Source organism: Physella acuta, unplaced genomic scaffold (genome assembly GCF_028476545.2).
Source record: "Physella acuta isolate Inbredline_101_S28 unplaced genomic scaffold, ASM2847654v3 ptg000874l, whole genome shotgun sequence".
In the NCBI taxonomy this organism is placed as follows: domain Eukaryota; kingdom Metazoa; phylum Mollusca; class Gastropoda; family Physidae; genus Physella; species Physella acuta.
Window position 1 is genome coordinate 166,514 of NW_026732391.1, and position 20,020 is coordinate 186,533.

General features: G+C 41.6%; 1 protein-coding gene across 10 annotated transcripts in view; it reads left to right on the forward strand.

Moving 5' to 3' along the window:
- LOC131952453 (uncharacterized) overlaps positions 1 to 20,020 on the forward strand; it is a 35,749-nt gene that overhangs the window by 4,693 nt on the left and 11,036 nt on the right. For 3 of the 10 annotated variants that reach the window (XR_009388536.1, XR_009388537.1, XM_059315116.1), the window contains exons 1-6: positions 6,582 to 6,982; positions 9,317 to 9,409; positions 10,087 to 13,884; positions 17,620 to 18,550; positions 19,218 to 19,470; positions 19,767 to 19,957. Coding sequence is in view for 7 of the 10 variants with exons in the window: in XM_059315116.1 (XP_059171099.1) it covers positions 6,919 to 6,982; positions 9,317 to 9,409; positions 10,087 to 13,884; positions 17,620 to 18,550; positions 19,218 to 19,470; positions 19,767 to 19,957 (5,330 nt within the window). In the remaining 3 variants the exon portion in view is untranslated. Of the gene's footprint in view, positions 1 to 2,249; positions 2,328 to 6,581; positions 6,983 to 7,784; positions 7,917 to 9,316; positions 9,410 to 10,086; positions 13,885 to 17,619; positions 18,551 to 19,217; positions 19,471 to 19,766; positions 19,958 to 20,020 lie in introns of those variants that run through there. The other 7 variants (XR_009388535.1, XM_059315109.1, XM_059315112.1 and 4 more) reach the window with 5 other exon arrangements.

Sequence of the window (20,020 nt, forward strand, 5' to 3'; positions counted from 1 at the left end):
GAAGTTTAAATATGAAAGTGGCGTAGGCAGGTTTTCTGGCAGAGGAAGTGAGGAGTGTACAAAGAAGCACCAGTTTCTTGAAATATATATCTATCCCTATATATATATATTTATTTAAATTTATATATATATATATGTGTGTGTGTGCATGCATATGTTACAAAAAATATACTGCGATCCTTACACTTAAAAAACAAATTGCAATTTTTATATCAAATGTAATTTTTATATTAATATTCCTGCTATCCGTATGGTGAATACAATTTTTTTTTTTTTTAAATGTCTGAATTAAGCTCCAAATTGTTTAAAGCGCTAAATGTATTGGCATACAAAAAAAGGCAGGTAGAAGAAATTTTGAGAATATAAAATTGAAGAATGGACATGTTTAACTTATCACTGTGATGACAGAACAGAGTGTAATGGAAAAAAAAATGATCAAAAAGATACTTGTTACAGATAGGGACAGATAAGTAGATAGAAGAGTGCATACAAGTGACAGTCCCCTTTTTTCAGCTTGAGCCTAATTTCTGTCATTCTTTTGGAAATGCGAGCAGGGTCTTAACATTGGGTTAGAAATTCCATTTCTTTAAAATAAAATTTCCTCAAAGCAACGAATAAAGAAAATATTTTAGTTATGTTTTAAATTGTTTATTAATGGTTATTTCATTGAAATAGATTACAAAGTTTTTTGTCTCAATTCCCTGTTTTTCTTGCCTTCATTATAAAAATGCTCACCTAGCAAATGAAAGTTGTAGCTCAAAGTCTTTGTCTATGATGACACTCCAGTCATATCCCACATCCAACAATATAGGCAGTAAAATCTGTCAGATGTATGCCCACATTAACCTACAGTAAGGTACAAACGCTGACCACAAGGCCATTTCAGCTTCATTATTTTAGTTATTCATTACTTACTGTTCTGTTGCAACCAATTTTATTTTTATTTTCAGTAGAAAGCGCTTTTGTACATAATTGGTTAGATCCCCCCCCCCCCCCCCCCCCCCCACCTTATAAGACTGACCCCAGTGATTCTATACATTGATACACTTGTTCACTAAGTCAAACAGTTCAAACTAGCACTGGGTTAGAGTGTGATGGTAGTGTAACATGTCTTTCCTCTATTTAAGTGATACTCTCAGTCACAGGGTTAGAGTTTGATGGTAGTGTGATGGTAGTTTTCTCTCCATTGGAATGGTACTTAAAACCGTACATGGGCTTAGTACTGACTGTTCAAAGAACAGAAGAGATAGCATTGGGTGTAGCACCCGCTCTCTAAATGTTTCACTTCGGTGTTCAATTCATAACGTTTTTATGGATAGAAATGGTACTTGATTGTTTAGGTAATAGAGAAACGACGGCTCTTCTGGAAAGTAGCGTAACCCTATGGCTCGTGTTCAGTTAGTTGGGCTAGGTCAGTGGCCTATTTGGATGGGTGAAATCGGCGCAACTAATGAGGGCGGTGGGGCGGACGCCCTGTGCGCCGACCCTGGGGGCTAACAGGATAGAAAAAAAAATGTAAACAATTATGTTTAGAACATAGACTGCCTCTTGGCTTAACGGACTTATGTGACACCCAAAATACAAATTATGGGACAATGACTGTTAAAATAGCCCCCGACTTTTCCAGAATTTGGAAGGGGGGGGGAATGCTTTTTCGATGACGTGAATAAATATATTTTTAAAAGGGGGGCGCAAAATTGATAGTTCGCCCCAGGCGCGGGAAATGGTCGTCATGCCTCTGCCATGATTGTAAATGAACATGTTACCATGAAAAGTGCGTATACAATTTAAATATAGCCTAGATGTAAGCGTGGCTCCTTAAATAATGGTTTTAGAAATACAGGGGTAACGTCCTAAAGTTTGCCGACCCCAATGTTATTAGCCATACCGTTTCAAGCATGAAATTGCGACAGTCGTTTTTGTTTTCAAGTGTCGAGTAAAGTACTTGCATCAGTAGTATTACTGCCTGTACTGATGGTACATGAAGACGTTAACCCTATGAGAAAGTTTGTTGAACCGAAGTGTGAGCCGTATCAACAAGAATTGTCTCATGGCCACTCTGTTTTCCCTCTTCCTGTTTTATTGAGTGTGTCAACGACCGACCGTCGAATGCATGTCTCACCACACGTGACCCCAAAGCTCTTGTTTACGCCGGTAAGAGTACACGTGAACTTTGAGAACCCCTGGCAACGACCTTGGTACAATTTTACATTGTGCCGGCTAGTAAACATGATGAAAACAGACAAATGGCGCTTATTTCTTTTGGATAAATCCGGTGTCTGCCTGCACATCTACTGGGAAAACAATCCAATCAAATGCTGTGCCATGTGAGTTGATGGTTTTTATAATATTCTTTTAGTTCGGTGTCATTGTCCTCCGGGATTGAACGGCTCGCGGCTAGATCTGTTTAAACATTGACTACCGTCTATATAAAATGGGCTAGACTGTATTGAACACTGTCACCGTATCTACTGTGTAGACTGTATTGAACACTGTCACCGTATCTACTGGGGGTGGCTGTATTGAACACTGTCACCGTATCTACTGTGTAGACTGTATTGAACACTGTCACCGTATCTACTGGGGGTGGCTGTATTGAACACTGTCACCGTATCTACTGTGTAGACTGTATTGAACACTGTCACCGTATCTACTGGGGGTGGCTGTATTGAACACTGTCACCGTATCTACTGTGTAGACTGTATTGAACACTGTCATCGTATCTACTGTGTAGACTGTATTGAACACTGTCACCGTATCTACTGGGGGTGGCTGTATTGAACACTGTCACCGTATCTACTGGGGGTGGCTGTATTGAACACTGTCACCGTATCTACTGGGGGTGGCTGTATTGAACACTGTCACCGTATCTACTGTGTAGACTGTATTGAACACTGTCACCGTATCTACTGTGTAGACTGTATTGAACACTGTCACCGTATCTACTGGGGGTGGCTGTATTGAACACTGTCACCGTATCTACTGGGGGTGGCTGTATTGAACACTGTCACCGTATCTACTGGGGGTGGCTGTATTGAACACTGTCACCGTATCTACTGGGGGTGGCTGTATTGAACACTGTCACCGTATCTACTGGGGGTGGCTGTATTGAACACTGTCACCGTATCTACTGTGTAGACTGTATTGAACACTGTCACCGTATCTACTGGGGGTGGCTGTATTGAACACTGTCACCGTATCTGTGTAGACTGTATTGAACACTGTCACCGTATCTACTGGGGGTGGCTGTATTGAACACTGTCACCGTATCTACTGTGTAGACTGTATTGAACACTGTCACCGTATCTACCGTGGTAGACTGTATTGAACACTGTCATCGTATCTACTGGGGGTGGCTGTATTGAACACTGTCATCGTATCTACTGGGGGTGGCTGTATTGAACACTGTCATCGTATCTACTGGGGGTGGCTGTATTGAACACTGTCATCGTATCTACTGGGGTAGACTGTATTGAACACTGTCATCGTATCTACTGGGGGTGGCTGTATTGCTCATGCGGTTAACCTACCATCTATTGTCTACTCACACAAACCATAATTAAAACTAGGTAAACATCAATGTTTTGTCGTTCGTTAGTATATTGACTATCTCATGGCCGTGTCTATTGAATACATCTAACATAACTAATTTGACTGACACGTTCAGATGGCCGCCCCTCCTCACCCTGCCCGGCAACAATGAAGCGTTTCCTCCCAAGTGACACGATTTGATGTGTCTTTAGTGGCGTGTGGGTAGTAACCTTTGACCTTGTGTGATTCACGTTCCATGTTTAGAACCTCTGCCCTACTTGATTCACGTTCTGCGCTTAACCTTGACCCCACGTGACCTCGATTCGAAAGAAAAATAACTAGCAATGCTTCTCAAATGTCCGTGTTTGTGGTATGTATTACAATGAGCACAAGAAATAAAATGGAATTATAGCATACATTTATTTCTGCAGTAAGTTATGTCTATGGCGATACTCAAACTTTATTCAAGTAAACTTCACTAATCGTACGATTTTATCGAAAGTCTATCCGAACAGGTTAACAGAAAATTGTATGTAGGCCCTGGCCTATATATATATATATATATATATATATATATATATATATATATATATATATATATATATATATATATATATATATATATATACACACATACCAATATTATATTATATACATATGAAAGGGAGATCCGGACTACTATGATTAATTATTTCATTTTTTTACGTTGGTATATTTAAAAAAGAAACTGTTGACATTTACTTGGCTTGTTGTTCGACCTTCCTTTGAATTAATAATTTCGAAAACAATTATCTTTTAGGGCAAAATATCTCTGGAACAAATTTAAATAGTTGACAAATCAGGGCTCACACACGTAGAACACACATACACACAAAAACACTCGAACTCATTCTGGCTGACGTGTTTACGCTGCTTTAAAGTGCATTCACGGGGGAGGTCACTCGCGGAACATTCGAGAATCCATTGACCAAGTTTGGATGGTGAGATAAATTTAGAAACGCGAGATCTATTTTTACAAGGCATTGCCGCCGAAATCGATTAAAATTATTTTTAATTAGAGTATAATTATACATAAAAACACTTAAACGATTGTAATGTGTTTAATAAATTTAAACTTTTTTTTCTCTTTAAAACATCTGGGTATCTGTGGATATTAAATTATTAACCAAATAGCCTAGGCCTACTGTTTCTGTTTTTCTTGACGAAAGGTGGGGAATAGTGGGTCAACAGGCATAGGTCAAGGACAGTCAGATCCCGGCTTGACATGGAGAATGTGGCGATACCAACCGTCTGGATCGCTCAAATATCGGGTAGTAGGCTAAAGAGGGAGGGGAGGGGCGCTCGCTTGTCTGGATTGGTTGTTGAGGATGATAAAATGACTTGCCGCCCAGATATAATATACAGAGAAACAAAGCGGTGTCACAAGCTATGTTTTTAAGTTCAGTGTGCGTGTAGAAAAAAAAATTAACTGAATAAATTAAATACATTTGTAAGGGCGGTTTGTTTTCAAACATATTTATTAGATATCGATGGTATTCAATACAATTCAGTGTATATAATCATGACTGCCCTCTCCGCCAGTTTTCTTACACTTCCTTCTGGCACATTTTAGTGATGATTAGACTGCTTGCACTGCCTAACAGATTATATAGCATTCATGGATTGTTAATAACTCCTATCTCTGATGAAACACTTTTGTCACTCAAAGCTGATTTCATGTCTGGATAAAGCTAGGCTACAATTAGCAAATCTGGGTATAGTCAAGCCTAACTTCACAGGACCATCTTAATCATCACGTATCTATCCTGATCTTATATTCTAACTTTCACTGGCCTATCCTAACTTTCACTGGCCTATCCTAACTTTCACTGGCCTATCCTAACTTTCACTGGCCTATCCTAACTTTCACTGGCCTATCCTAACTTTCACTGGCCTATCCCAACTTTTACTGGCCTATCCCAACTTTTACTGGCCTATCCTAACTTTCACTGGCCTATTCCAACTGTCACAGTGCAATCAATCTCAACCTATCCTAGAGGGTTTGATGATCTATGATCTATTTACTGCTGTACCCTTATCTTTGTGTTTTGAGGCTACATATAATGTTTTAACTTTTCTCTAACCAAAAAGTCATGAACTTCATTTCTGTTTGGCGTTGACTAGACGTTGCACACAGTTTGGCATTTGACCTTAGAATGTCTAGATTGTTGAGCTGAGCCTGACTAAGTATTGGACCTTAGATTGTCTAAATTGTTGAGCTGAGCCTGACTAAGTATTGGACCTTAGAATGTCCAGAGAGCTGAGCCTGACAAAGTATTGGACCTTAGATAGTCTAGAGAGCTGAGCCTGACAAAGTATTGGACCTTAGAATGTCTAGAGAGCTGAGCCTGACAAAGTATTGGACCTTAGAATGTCCAGAGAGCTGAGCCTGACAAAGTATTGGACCTTAGAATGTCCAGAGAGCTGAGCCTGACAAAGTATTGGACCTTAGAATGTCCAGAGAGCTGAGCCTGACAAAGTACTGGACCTTAGATTGTCCAGAGAGCTGAGCCTGACTAAGTATTGGACCTTAGAATGTCTAGATTGTTGAGCTGAGCCTGACAAAGTATTGGACCTTAGAATGTCTAGAGAGCTGAGCCTGACAAAGTATTGGACATTAGAATGTCCAGAGAGCTGAGCCTGACAAAGTATTGGACCTTAGAATGTCCAGAGAGCTGAGCCTGACAAAGTATTGGACCTTAGAATGTCCAGAGAGCTGAGCCTGACAAAGTATTGGACCTTAGAATGTCCAGAGAGCTGAGCCTGACAAAGTATTGGACCTTAGAATGTCCAGAGAGCTGAGCCTGACAAAGTATTGGACCTTAGAATGTCCAGAGAGCTGAGCCTGACAAAGTATTGGACCTTAGAATGTCCAGAGAGCTGAGCCTGACAAAGTATTGGACCTTAGAATGTCTAGAGAGCTGAGCCTGACAAAGTATTGGACCTCAGAATGTCTAGAGAGCTGAGCCTGACAAAATATTGGACCATAATGCACTGGCCAAAAGTTGCAGCTAGAAATGCGCGTACCATGACCCTGTTAGAGCCAGTACGTGCCTTTTCTAACCGCTGATCTAGACGGTGATCACGTGATGTCTGTTGACTAACATGCAAGCTACTTAGAGGCTGCTGTTGACATGCGAACAAATGACATTTTTGAAAGAGCTCGAACAATTAATTAGACTGTCATCCAGCAGTAATCATTCAATTAGCCCCAGCGTTAATTAAATCTGTAATGACCAAACCCGTGCGCAACACGTCTTGTTGTTTTATTCGCTGCTTTTTCTCTTCTGAGCTTGCCTTAGTAAACCCGATGCTCGCTGACACCTAACTCCCAGTCCCGTTAGACCAATGCTAGCCATGAAGGAGGCCCACGCCTATATGGCTTACACTCAGCACTGCTGGATGGCGTATGGTAAGTTATCGTGGTCATCACATGTTTTTACCTCCCCCCCCCCCCGATTCCGCTTGGCCCTATTGTACCGGTAGTGGTAACCGCCAGTAGTGGTAACCGCCGGTAGTGGTAACCGCCGGTAGTGGTAACCGCCAGTAGCCGGTTTCACCATCGGCACTCCACTTGAAAGCGATTTGTTTTAACTTTTACCGTATACATTTTTAAATTACCTGGCAGAGTTTCTTCCAGGCATCTCTTCGGGGGGGGGGGGGGCTCTGCCCCCCCCCCCCCGAACGAAATGAAATTTATATAGAAAATTAAACTTTTAACAGTGTCCGCCGCCCCCCCCCCCCCCCCCCCGGAGAAAAAATTCTGAAAGAAACATTGTTAGCTGGTGATCAAACTATTGTTTGTGTATTACTAGCCATATATTATTTTCATATTAAAAACTTTCCTGGATTACACCTAGTTCCACCTCTGCACCCGTAAAAAATTGTTAGATCTAAGCCTAGTCTAGATCTGTACAAAACTATAGCCTTAGTCATTGTGGCTGTGTTGTTATTGGTGGATCTCTTGTTGTCAACTAGGTCACGTGACCGGAGTGGTGGTCACGCGCTCTGACGTGTTACCGCCTTAACTTTTTTTTACCCCAGATACAAAAGTTTGATGTTATAGGTCGTGTTCCCCACTGACAAGTGAAAATAAAACAAAAATGAACCAATTAGAAATATATTATTTTAAAGTTTCGCTATCAAAGAAACGAGCGCGAGATTATTTTTGTGCGAGATTCGTGCGATGTGTAGTCGTACCCACTTAGCAGATCCATTCTGTTGTCTGCTGTAAGCCGCTAGGCCGAGGGTTGCTGGTGTAGACACAGATCTAAAGAAATCTAGATAGAAGAGAATATTGAATTATGTTGACTCTAGTGGTAAATAGCTCATACGTTTATGAATAGGTATGTGAAATGTTATTTGATTGCTAATTGTAGCTCATCACTAGATGACTTAAATGTGTACTTGATTTCAATGTTTATTTTAAGGGTCGTCCTTAAATGACGCCACACTCATAGGGGAGAGGGGGTGGGTCTTAATTTTGCGACGAAACGTGAGGGGGGGGGGGGGTCAGAGATAGAGAGAAGTCACACTTTTACAAATTTAAAAAACAATGATGTTAGAAACTGAATCTTTGCTGTTAATTAATTAGCATTTGAGAAAGTTGTTTTTGTAAGTTGTAATTAACAGAAAGGGATTAATATGCACTGTGTTCAGTTTTTTCCAGACTTTTTTCTAAGGAGGGGGGGGGGGGGGGACGAACACTGATAAAAGTATTTCTAAAAAAAATTCATTGTGGGAGGGGGGGAGCATTAATTATAAGCCCATCACAAGATGACTTCAAGGGTTATATAAGCCCATCACAAGATGACTTCAAGGATTATATAAGCCCTTCACTAGATGACTTCAAGGATTATATAAGCCCATCACAAGATGACTTCAAGGATTATATAAGCCCATCATAAGATGACTTCAAGGGTTATATAAGCCCTTCACTAGATGACTTCAAGGATTATATAAGCCCATCACAAGATGACTTCAAGGGTTATATAAGCCCATCACTAGATGACTTCAAGGGTTATATAAGCCCATCACAAGATGACTTCAAGGATTATATAAGCCCATCACTAGATGACTTCAAGGGTTATATAAGCCCATCACAAGATGACTTCAAGGATTATATAAGCCCTTCACTAGATGACTTCAAGGATTATATAAGCCCATCACAAGATGACTTCAAGGATTATATAAGCCCATCACAAGATGACTTCAAGGATTATATAAGCCCATCACTAGATGACTTCAAGGGTTATATAAGCCCATCACAAGATGACTTCAAGGATTATATAAGCCCATCACTAGATGACTTCAAGGGTTATATAAGCCCATCGCTAGATGACTTCATGGGTTATATAAGCCCATCACAAGATGACTTCAAGGATTATATAAGCCCTTCACTAGATGACTTCAAGGATTATATAAGCCCATCACAAGATGACTTCAAGGATTATATAAGCCCATCATAAGATGACTTCAAGGGTTATATAAGCCCTTCACTAGATGACTTCAAGGGTTATATAAGCCCATCACAAGATGACTTCAAGGATTATATAAGCCCATCATAAGATGACGTCAAGGATTATATAAGCCCATCATAAGATGACTTCAAGGGTTATATAAGCTCATCACAAGATGACTTCAAGGGTTATATAAGCTCATCACAAGATGAGAGACTGCAGAAATTGACAAAATTGTTGGTCCCATACATCTGCCAGAAAAATAAAATGTTTACTTTACATTTCAGGAAGGGTCATGAGTTCTGAAAACAAAGAAGTCCAAAATGATTTCATTGACAGTTCAACTGGTATTGATAAACTTATGGACAATGAGAACCATGGTGAGTAACTCTTGCTGCTGTGAATTTAACAGAAGTGGGGGGAGGGGGTGTAGCATTTCAATGATGACTTATATGCTCAAATACTTTGTTAGCATATCAACAATGGCTGACATGCTCAAATATTGTTATTAGCGTATCAAGGGTGTCTGCTGATGACTGGCTATTTGCCGACATCTCACAACCATTATTTCTCTTCCATTCTTCTACTTATTTAGAACTGAATGCCAGAAAAATTAAAATAACATTGAGGTTGTAGATGACACCACAATCAATGTCCCCAGTAAGGGGAAAAGGAAGTGAATAACGTGTATTTTGTGTGGGTGTTCTACAAGGAAATCTGTATTTTACAAAATGACTGCACTGTAGGTTCAAAACTACTGGCAGCAGCACAGCTTAGAAGGAACATTGACCACAATCTAAGGCTGGTGTAGGTGTCACATGACATCATCCACTTAGGGGACTGGAATTTTTGGATGAAACATGTGTAGCAACACACTTGTCATGTGTAGCAACACACTTGTCATGCCCAGTTAACCACTATCTCAGCTATGTTTGGTATTAGGAAATAAACATTTCACACACAAGACAATGTGGTTGACTGGTTTAGCAGACAGTTCACTCTTTATTGCAGAAGAAAAAGCAAAAACTGATATTTTTTACTATGTTGTGTGTTTCAGATATAAACAAACATGAATCAGCAATCCAAGATTTGGCCAGATACTTGTCTTCACAAGAGCCCCACAAAGATTCCATGATGGTTGATGACAAACAGCCAGTCCACGAGTCCAGCTACAGCAGTGCCCAGACTGGTCAGCACTATGCTTCTCTACAGGCCTCGCCAGCTTGTGGTCCCCTCAGCTACAGCCATGAGAGTACAAGTTCAAACAATAGCCAGCAGTTCTTACAGCACAGAGACTCCTTTGACCAAAGTGCTGGCATGTTCCCTCAAGCCAGTGATAGACCTAATGGAGGAATGCTCTTCTCTGCATCCTCAGCTTTTGACAATGTCCAGCATGGTGAGGCAGGCAACCTGCAGCCACTGTCAGGTGGCAGTGAGCTGCAGTACTACAGCAGTGGGGCAGCAGGGCAGTACCAGCCTGACACAGACCTGCAGTTCCATCACAGCCTGCACACTCAGCAGGTCACCCAGGCAGATTCCAGCAGTTTCCAGAACACATCCACCCTGTCACACACATTTTCCCCAGCCTCTGGTCCCCCTCCCCAGTTTAATGGCACCCAAGATAACCTGAGCTACACCATGATGGAGGTCAATCACTCAGACTCGGCCAGTCAGTTCAAGGTCTTGGAAAAAATGCATGTGGATGAGCCAGAAGGAGATTATCTTGATGGCTTTGAGTTCAAAGCTCCTGGATCCTCTGGTGTGCCAATGAAAAACTTCAGCCCTGAAATGTGTCAGTCAGCTGAGGCTTCTGGCTATGACATGGGCTCATTCACTCACTCGCTGGCATGTAATCCATTGTCTGACAATTACTCTGGTCCTAGCTGTGACCAGAACTCATCATTTGATGTCTCCAACAACCAGTACCCTGTCTCCTCCAGTTCCTTTGATTCAGCTCCATTTATTGCCACAAGTATTGAGCAGCCTGTACATCAGTCGCCTGCCCCTGACTCGGTCCAGTCAAGTATTCCAGCGGGTGACTACAGCGCTGAGGGCGGGGTGAGCCAGCTGCCAGGTTCTGAGTTCAGTCTGCAGCCCTCACACACCCCAAGCTCCCACAGCTATGTCTCCAGCCTGTCAAGCCCCACACAGAGCAGCCAGTTCACTGAAGCTTCACCCTCCTCATCACCTGCTGGACTAGACAATTTCCAGGCTAATCTAGCCATGGAAAATGCTCAAACTTCTAATGGATTTCAACCCATAAATAACTTTACACAGTCTTTGCAAAATCCCCAAGACCAAAGTCCCTTTCATAATGCAGATGGAGCTTATGGTAATAATGTTGATGTTTTAAGTCCTGAGCAGCAGCCTGCAGAATTTCGGGAAAGGGTTAACTCTACTTCCAGTAACAAAGATATTCCTGCGGTTAGCCTGCCAGAACAGCATACTTTCATGAATAATGCTCAGGTTCCATCCATGAGTGAGGCCTCAGACAATTACTACACCCCCAGCAGTGATGTCAACCTACATCATGCTGATGAGATCACTAGCACAGCTGGTGGATTAACTATGGAGAATTTCACGCCTGCTTGTGTTCCATCATCCAGTGAGCAGACGCAGTATGCAGATCACACAGGTGCATTTAGTCACCTGGACCTGGCATCTGTTGTCAACTGTGACTACACCAGCACAGACATGGCAGGCCTGAAGCATGCTTCACTTGACATGAACACCACAGCAGAGACCACCATGTACAGTGGATATAACTTCATAACTGCCACACCCTCTGTAAGCTTCCCTGAGACCATAGAGACAAGTGTGAACCAGTCACTGGGCTACTGCGCTCCAGGCCTGACCAGCTTGTCAACAAGTAGCCCAGCCTCTCTGATGGAAACCCAGGCCATGACATCACACCCTGTTGCCATGGCCGGAGAGGGCACCTTCCCTGTGCAGACCAACGACTTTGTCACCACTAGACTTGAGCCTAGTTTTAGTGGACAGACTCACCCAGAGATTGACCAGTTTCCTCAGCCAATGCTGGTCCAAGAAACAGATTTCCTGAAAAAAATGGAAGAACCAACTGCTTTTCCTTACCCCACGGAGGTTCCCATGAACACAAACAGCATCGAGACTGCCATGGATATCTCCAGCAGTCAAGCTGAGAGAAGTATCAGCTTTGAGGAAATCCACAGGTCCATTGTCAATGCAGGCAAGCAGTTTGCTAGCACAACTGTCAACAACAACAACAGAGCATTCCCTGAATCACCAATGATGGCCAAAAGTCAGTCTTCTGAGCTGACTAAGCCAGTCTTTACTGCAGGTCCCTCTGGTTCAGCAGACTACACACCCTTGTCAGAGGACTTGACCTTAAGCTCCACTGTCACCTCACAAAGCAACTTTGTCACAGGGCAAACATTTAGCCCTCCTCTCAATACATTTGATAGCTCATTGTCCAATTCAGATCAGAGAGTCCTTTCTGGCATCCTTGACAACATTCAGCAGTTCCCAATTTCAAGTCAGTCAGCAATACAGCAAGAAATGGTGGGAACTCAAGTCCCAAATTTCCTTGACGCTCCCAGGGTGTCTGTGGCTGATGCCAGTATCCCAGATGGCTCAGCACCCGCGGTGGGGCAGACAACGTGCTATGTGGTCACTGTGGTGGGCTCCACCCTGGGCTCTCCCAGCATTGTGGTGGCCAACCCCACCATGAACCAACCCAAGCTGGTGGTGATCCCTAGCTCAGCAACCAGTCAGCAGCCAGTTGTACAGAATCCATTACTAGTCAGTCCTGTGGGCACTTCCACAGGTGCCAGCTCACTGCTTGCCACTGTCAACAACAGCGTGACACCAAGCTTTGCTGGACTATCCAGCTTACCTGCTGGGCTTTTTATACAAAGCCCAGACTCAGCCAAGCCAGCCCTGGTCACCATAGCAGGTAAAGTGAGTCAGCCAGCAGCTATACCAATAAAAAGCAGTTTGCCCACTGTGATCATCCCAGCAGGTACTCTATCCTCTGGAGGCAACAACAATCAGAATAGCAGACAGATCATGTTGTCCCTGGAAGAGCTTCAGAAATTGCTTTCCCAACAAAGCCTTTCTCGGCCATCTCAAACTATACCCATACAGCAGCCTGCTGCTTCAGCCACGGCCCACACTCTAGTCTTTCAAAAGCCGGCTGTACACTCAGTCAAGCAGCAACAGCCTCCAAAGCTGCTCATTAGAAATGCCACATTTTCTAGCCAGCCTCGCCACGTCCAACAGCAGCCAGACAAGTTACAGCTTATTGTGCAGCCCAGCAACTCATCCCAAATGAATAAAACTTGTGAGCTGATTGTGGCAGGAGAATCTCAGAAAAGCCAGGCCAGCCTTCAGGCCAGCAGAGAGTTCCAGCAGAAACTTCAGTTGCCCCAGCCACCACAGATGACAGAGCAGCCAAAAATCTCTCTCCAGCTGAAATCACATGTAGCCTACCAGCCATCTCAGAACCTGGTCATTCAACATGCTCCATCTGTAGAACAGAAGAGTGCACCCTTCCAGCTACTGGGACAAAAGCAGCAGTATTCAGCCTTGCATACCGACCTGAAAACCCCTTACACCCACGTACAAGTTCAGCCTCCTACAGCGACTAATGTTGTACCCCTGGCCCAGATGCAGCAAGAGCTGCTACAGCTGCAGAAGCAGCAAGAGCCAGAATCTGAGTTCAGTGATAAGCAGCTGAAGCATCTGCATCTGCTGCACCAACTGTCCAAAGAGAACTCTGACAGAATGTGTAGTGAGAATGTAAAAAAAGATTTCAAACATCTCCATGGTTTGCTGACTAGTGAGAGCACATCAGTAGTAAATGCACAAAATAAAGGTTAGACATTTTGTTTTTCTTTTAGGTACATTACATGTCTAATATATAAAGCTCAGTTCTGTATGTAATGCATATGTTTGTCGTTGGAATTGTATGAATTTAAGTGTTAGAAAATTATCGTGAGCATTTGTCTAAATTTATGAGCTAAAAAATTACTATTGAAAGTGTTGGGAAATAATTTTCATTTTTCAAATTATAGTAATAATTGTCGGCATGTTCATTAAACACAAGTTTTAAAAAAATATCATCTTTTACAAAAATTCTAATTATGTCTTTATTTAGTCCTATAGCACTTACTTCCCTTTGATAAATTAGGAAAACAAAATTACTTCCCTTTATAAAACCATTGCATTTTGTGGAAAATATGTTACTTTTTAATTACTTTGTTTTGGTGTTGGGAACAAAAAATAATTACATAATTAGCGGGGATTGATCAAGTGCAAATGTTGTAGGTATTTTACGGATAGGCTTGGAGTATTAAAATTGTTCATTAAATTGAAACAGGCGCGTTCGTTTAAGTGAGTGCAAAAGACTATGAATAAGTTGGGGTACTAAAGTCGTTCATTAAGCTAAAACAGGTGATTCCGCCCCGGGCGTTTATGTTCGCGTTAGTGTTTTCTTTGTGTTTAGGTGGGTTTGCGTTTTGATTTGGTTCGTTTTTGTTCTTTCTTTTTTCGTTTTTGTTTGTGTTTTTTTGTTTGGGTTTGTATTTGTGTTTTTGGTTGGTTTTGCGTTTGGATTTGGTTTGTTTTCGTTTGCTTTTTCGTTTTTTTTTGTTGGTATTGGTGTTTGTGGTTGGGTTTGTTGTTAGGTTTTTGTTTTCGTTTGCTTTTTTGTTTGTTTTTTCTTTGTGTTTGTATTGGTGTTTGTGGTTGTGGTTGGGTTTGTTGTTAGGTTTTTGTTTTCGTTTGTATTTGTAATTGTGTTAGCGTTATGTTTGCGTTTTGTTGTTTTGGTTGGTTGTGGTTTGGGTGGGCAATGCCGGGTTTATGATGATTACTAAACACACAGGTAATGGTCTTTAACAGAAAGGTTTTTCACAGAAGCCAGAGCAGGGCCTGGCCGGGACGGCTAGTTTAGTATAAAACTTAGTTTTTCCTAAGAAGGATACTAGTCTATATATATAAAGCAAAGTGGTCGGGTGCCCGATAGGGCACTTCCCGGCGCCGCAGGCGCGTCAAATTTGGCACGATGGTGCCTTGGGGCGATAGAACACGAGGGCCGGTGACGGTTGGCCGAAAAGTCTACGGAGAGGGGGTCAAAACTGACCTCGACTGACCGGCGCCTTATATGGGCTATATTAAGAAAAAAAAATTCCTCCGACGACCCCCCTTGAAATTTTGTGAGGTGGTAGGAGAACCCCTTGGGGTGTCACAAAAAACTCGGCATATCTGGGAAAACTTCGAAAAGGGGTCAAAACTGACCAGTCGTATTTCCCTATATAATCTTTGTATTTTATGGGGAAAACAGAGGGTCATTTCAAAACGGATTTTAGGGCACTTACCTTCTTTCCATCTGGCTAAGTTTTGGCATGCTTATAGGTAAATGGCTTGGCCGTAGGGCAGACATGTCCGTTTCACTCAAAGCCCTCGACGAGGGCTAAAAAGTGACCGCGAGTGAAATTCTCTTTACATGAGCTCTATTACGAAAAAAAATTTCCTCCGACGACCCCCCTTGAAATTTTGTGAGGAGGTAGGAGAACGCCTTGGGGTGTCAAAAAAAACTCGGCATATCTCGGAAAAATCGGGAAGTGGGTCAAAACTGACCAGTTGTATTTCCCTATATAATCTTTGTATTTTATTGGAAAAACAGAGGGTCATTTCAACGCAGGCTTTACTGTACTTAAACTCAGTATATCTGGCTAAATTTTTGCATACTCTTAGGTCAATGGCTTGACCTTTAGGGAAAACTGTCGGTTTCACTCAAAGCCCTCGACGAGGGCTGAAAAGTGACCGCGAGTGAAATTCTCTTTATATGAGCTTTATTACGAAAAAATATTTCCTCCGACGACCCCCCTTGAAATTTTGTGAGGTGGTAGGAGAACGACTTGGGGTGTCACAAAAAACTCGCCATGTCCGGGAAAAATCGGGAAATGGGTCAAAACTGACCAGTCGTATTTCCCTATATAATCTTTGTATTTTATTGGATAAACAGAGGGTCATTTCAACGCAGGCTTTAGGGTACTTAAACTCAGTATATCTGGCTAAATTTTTGCATACTCTTAGGTCAATGGCTTGACCTTTAGGGAAAACTGTCGGTTTCACTCAAAGCCCCCGACGAGGGCTAAAAAGTGACAGCGAGTGAAATTCTCTTTATATGAGCTCTATTACGAAAAAAAATTTCCTCCGACGACCCCCCTTGATATTTTGTGAGGTGGTAGGAGAACGCCTTGGGGTGTCACAAAAAACTCGGCATATCTGGGAAAACTTCGTAAAGCGGTCAAAACTGACCAGTTGTATTTCCCTATATAATCTTTGTATTTTATTGGAAAAACAGAGGGTCATTTCAACGCAGGCTTTAGGGTACTTAAACTCAGTATATCTGGCTAAATTTTTGCATACTCTTAGGTCAATGGCTTGACCTTTAGGGAAAACTGTCGGTTTCACTCAAAGCCCTCGACGAGGGCTAAAATGTGACCGCGAGTGAAATTCTCTTTATATGAGCTCTATTACGAAAAAAAATTTCCTCCGACGACCCCCCTTGATATTTTGTGAGGTGGTAGGAGAACGCCTTGGGGTGTCACAAAAAACTCGGCATATCTGGGAAAACTTCGTAAAGGGGTCAAAACTGACCAGTCGTATTTCCCTATATAATCTTTGTATTTTATGGAAAAAAACAGGGTAATTTCAACACAATTTTTACGTTACTTAACCTCTGTACATCATGCTAATGTTTTGCATACACTTCTATAGATGACTAGGCCGTATGGAAAAACTGTTAGTCAGACTCAAAGCCCTCGACCAGTGCTAAAAGATGACCGCGAGTGAAATTCTCCTTATATGAGATATATATATAAATAATTTGACGATCGATCCCGTTAATATTATTTGAGGTCGTAGACCGACCCTGGAGGGTAACAAAAAAACTTTAATCCCGTCGGAAAAAGCTATTGTAGTCGTTAAATATGTTTATATATCGTATTTTCTTATATAAGCATAGTAACTGTTTAAAAAAAAAGTAAACACAGAGATACGTCATTCGGTTAATTTCCAAGGGAGGTAACCTTTTTAAATAATTATTTTTCAAATAATTGTATACTATTTTAAACAGAAACAGAAAACGACAAAGTATAGCATTTGTTTTAGATAAAAATAAGTTATTAATTAAGCTACGTATCATAATTAAATAAAAAATTAATTTTTAAAGTCAATGTAATATAAGTTATGAGATATACTGTTCATGGAACCTCTGTAGTTCTATTTCCATCTTAGTTATAAATTGCGTACTTTCGAACACTTTCTCTGAATGCTGATGTTAAAGAGCATAGGCCTACAACATCTTCTCTAAAATTAGCATTACTGTTTACATTTAAGCACTCCACGCCTCATCCATCACCTAATAATTACTATTCAAATTATCAAATGTTTTTGAAAACCTAAGCGAAGCTAGGCAGTATGCCTAGTATCATATAATTTCCCCATCAGCATGATGGAAATAGTCTCCTTCCAGCCTGCTTGTTACCTTTGTTTTTATATTTACTTGCTAAGCTATAACAGTTTTCTGTTCTTGTTTCAGCACTCCCTCCAGTTCTTAATTTCCCCACTGCTATCCAAGGAAACCTTCAGCTATCAAATGGGACGACCATCGGAACATCCCCAGCCCATATGACCCCAGTGAGAACTTTTGCTGCATCTGTTCCCTCAACATCAGCACCATTTTCTTTCCTCAACAGCACACTTCCTCCAGGTGCACTCAACCCAAGTGGGCTGTCAATACCATCTCACAACTCCAACACAAGTGCCCCACTGACAACTCTGGCATTTACAAATGTTTTCTCTTCCAATTTCTTGTCCAAGTCTTTTGAGACCAAGGAGGTGAAGTCAGAGGTGGGTACCTCCACCCTGTTTTCCCTGCCTCACCAAGCTCACAACCCAGTACACCTGGCAACTGATGCAGCCCAGACTCTGCTAGAGAACACGTCCAACCAACAGAACTCTCTACTGGCCCAGATTCTGAGGGACAAGAAGAGAAGCCATTCACCTCTCACTGTTGATATTGGTAGTCCACAAAACTCAAACTCTGAAGCTCCTTCCCCATTATCTTCCCCCCATGGGTTTGAAGATGGAAACACACAGTCCACTTTGATCCAGCGCTCAGAAGATCTTCACATCAAGTCTGACACTCTGCACAGTGTCAACGATGATGACGATGATGAAAACGCCTCATTTTTTGACATGAATGCTTTCCACAAGCGGCCATCAACGGAGGAGATCTTGTCCACTCGAGGCAAGGATGAAAACGTCCCAATGAAAATTCTCAAGGGCTCCCTAAACGCAGATGCTCGCTCTAGCATCCAGCCCCCTCCCTCCCCTGAACATGCATTTGATATTGGCAGTGTTGTCAGCACAGCATCCAATTTTTCTTTTGCTTTTGGAAACAAGGAAGACAACTTGGAGGTGTTTACATTTGGTTCTACTGGGACCAACATTAGCACTACAGATACACTGTAAGTACTTGATTACAGATAGATACAAGTGGTAACTGTTGTAGTACTGAGATGAATATTGTTGTTATTACAGATAGATTAATAGTTGTATTGCTCTGATTAATATTTTTCACTAAATTGACAACTTCATTCTACATGTTGTTTTGTTCACTTATGATTTCTAACCTTAATTTCAAGGTCAATATTAGCAGTAAACATTGTACAAAACCCAATATCCTTTTCCTTTAGATATAAATATATAAAAAAGAGCTGGGCAAATATATATACACTATGGAGTTAACATAAGGGGTTATCTATCTAATAAACTCCTTTGTTAACAAGATAGAGCTTTTAACTTGTTCACACATTTATTTTTTGATCTGAACTTTAGATTCTTCACTTACTGCTGCTAGATACAATTGACATTCACACCTGGATTGTGAATGAATCCTGCCCTACATATGGCCCTTTGAATTGGATCTATTTTTAAACCATAGAACCTGTTTTTATGCTTGTCATTCATAAAATGTCCTACTTTAGCATTTTAAAGTTGTTTACCTTCTTGTGGTGAATACTTTGTGGCTCTTGCAGGAATTCAAAGCCAGTTTTAGTTATTTTGTTTAAGTTAATACTTGCTCTTTTAGAATTCAATAATTTGAAAACAATTCTCATTTTGACCATGTTGAAGGCTGAATGCTGTACCCAAATCAAGTGTGAAAGGTGCTAGTGTCAGCAGGACCAGTGTCCCTACACAGTCCGTAAGGCCTCAGACCAGGAAACAGAAAGAGTACAGTCTAAAGGCTTACTACTCCAGCAAGCTGGACAACATTGAGCTGAAGATTCTTGAACAGCCAGAGCCACATCATCGTGCTCGTTACCAGACTGAGGGCAGCCGTGGTGCCATCAAAGATGCCAGTCAGCAGGGGTTTCCTGTCATTAAGGTTGGTAGCTGGTTACTTTGTGAGCCTGTGTTGTATCTGGTGGTTGGGTGTAGGTTAAAGGGTTCAGGAAACTTGCTAGCACCTTCAAATGTTAGCTCTTCTTTACAAAAACTAGTGAATATCAATAAATTGAAGGGGGGGGAAAACTTGAGATTTTTGTTTAACTGTATGTATTATTTACAACTTTGTTGTCAAATTTAAAGTGTGATAATATATCACAACACTGCAGTCCATACTGAAGATAGGCATTTCAAGTCTAACCTTATTAATGAAATGAGTTCTGAACTTTCTAACAGCTGATTGGCTACAGTAAACCAACAAAACTACAAGTTTTCATCGGCGACGAGTGTGGGCGAGTTAAGCCTCATGGCTTCTACCAAGCTTGTCGGGTGTTTGGCAAAAACTCCACCTCCTGCACAGAGCAGGAGATAGAGGGGACAACTGTCATTGAAATAGACATGCTGCCTGAAAATGAGATGATAGTCAAGTAAGTGAGTTATCTAAGGTTTGTTGTAGCTGAGATAATTTTACTTGTGTAGAGGAAGCAGCC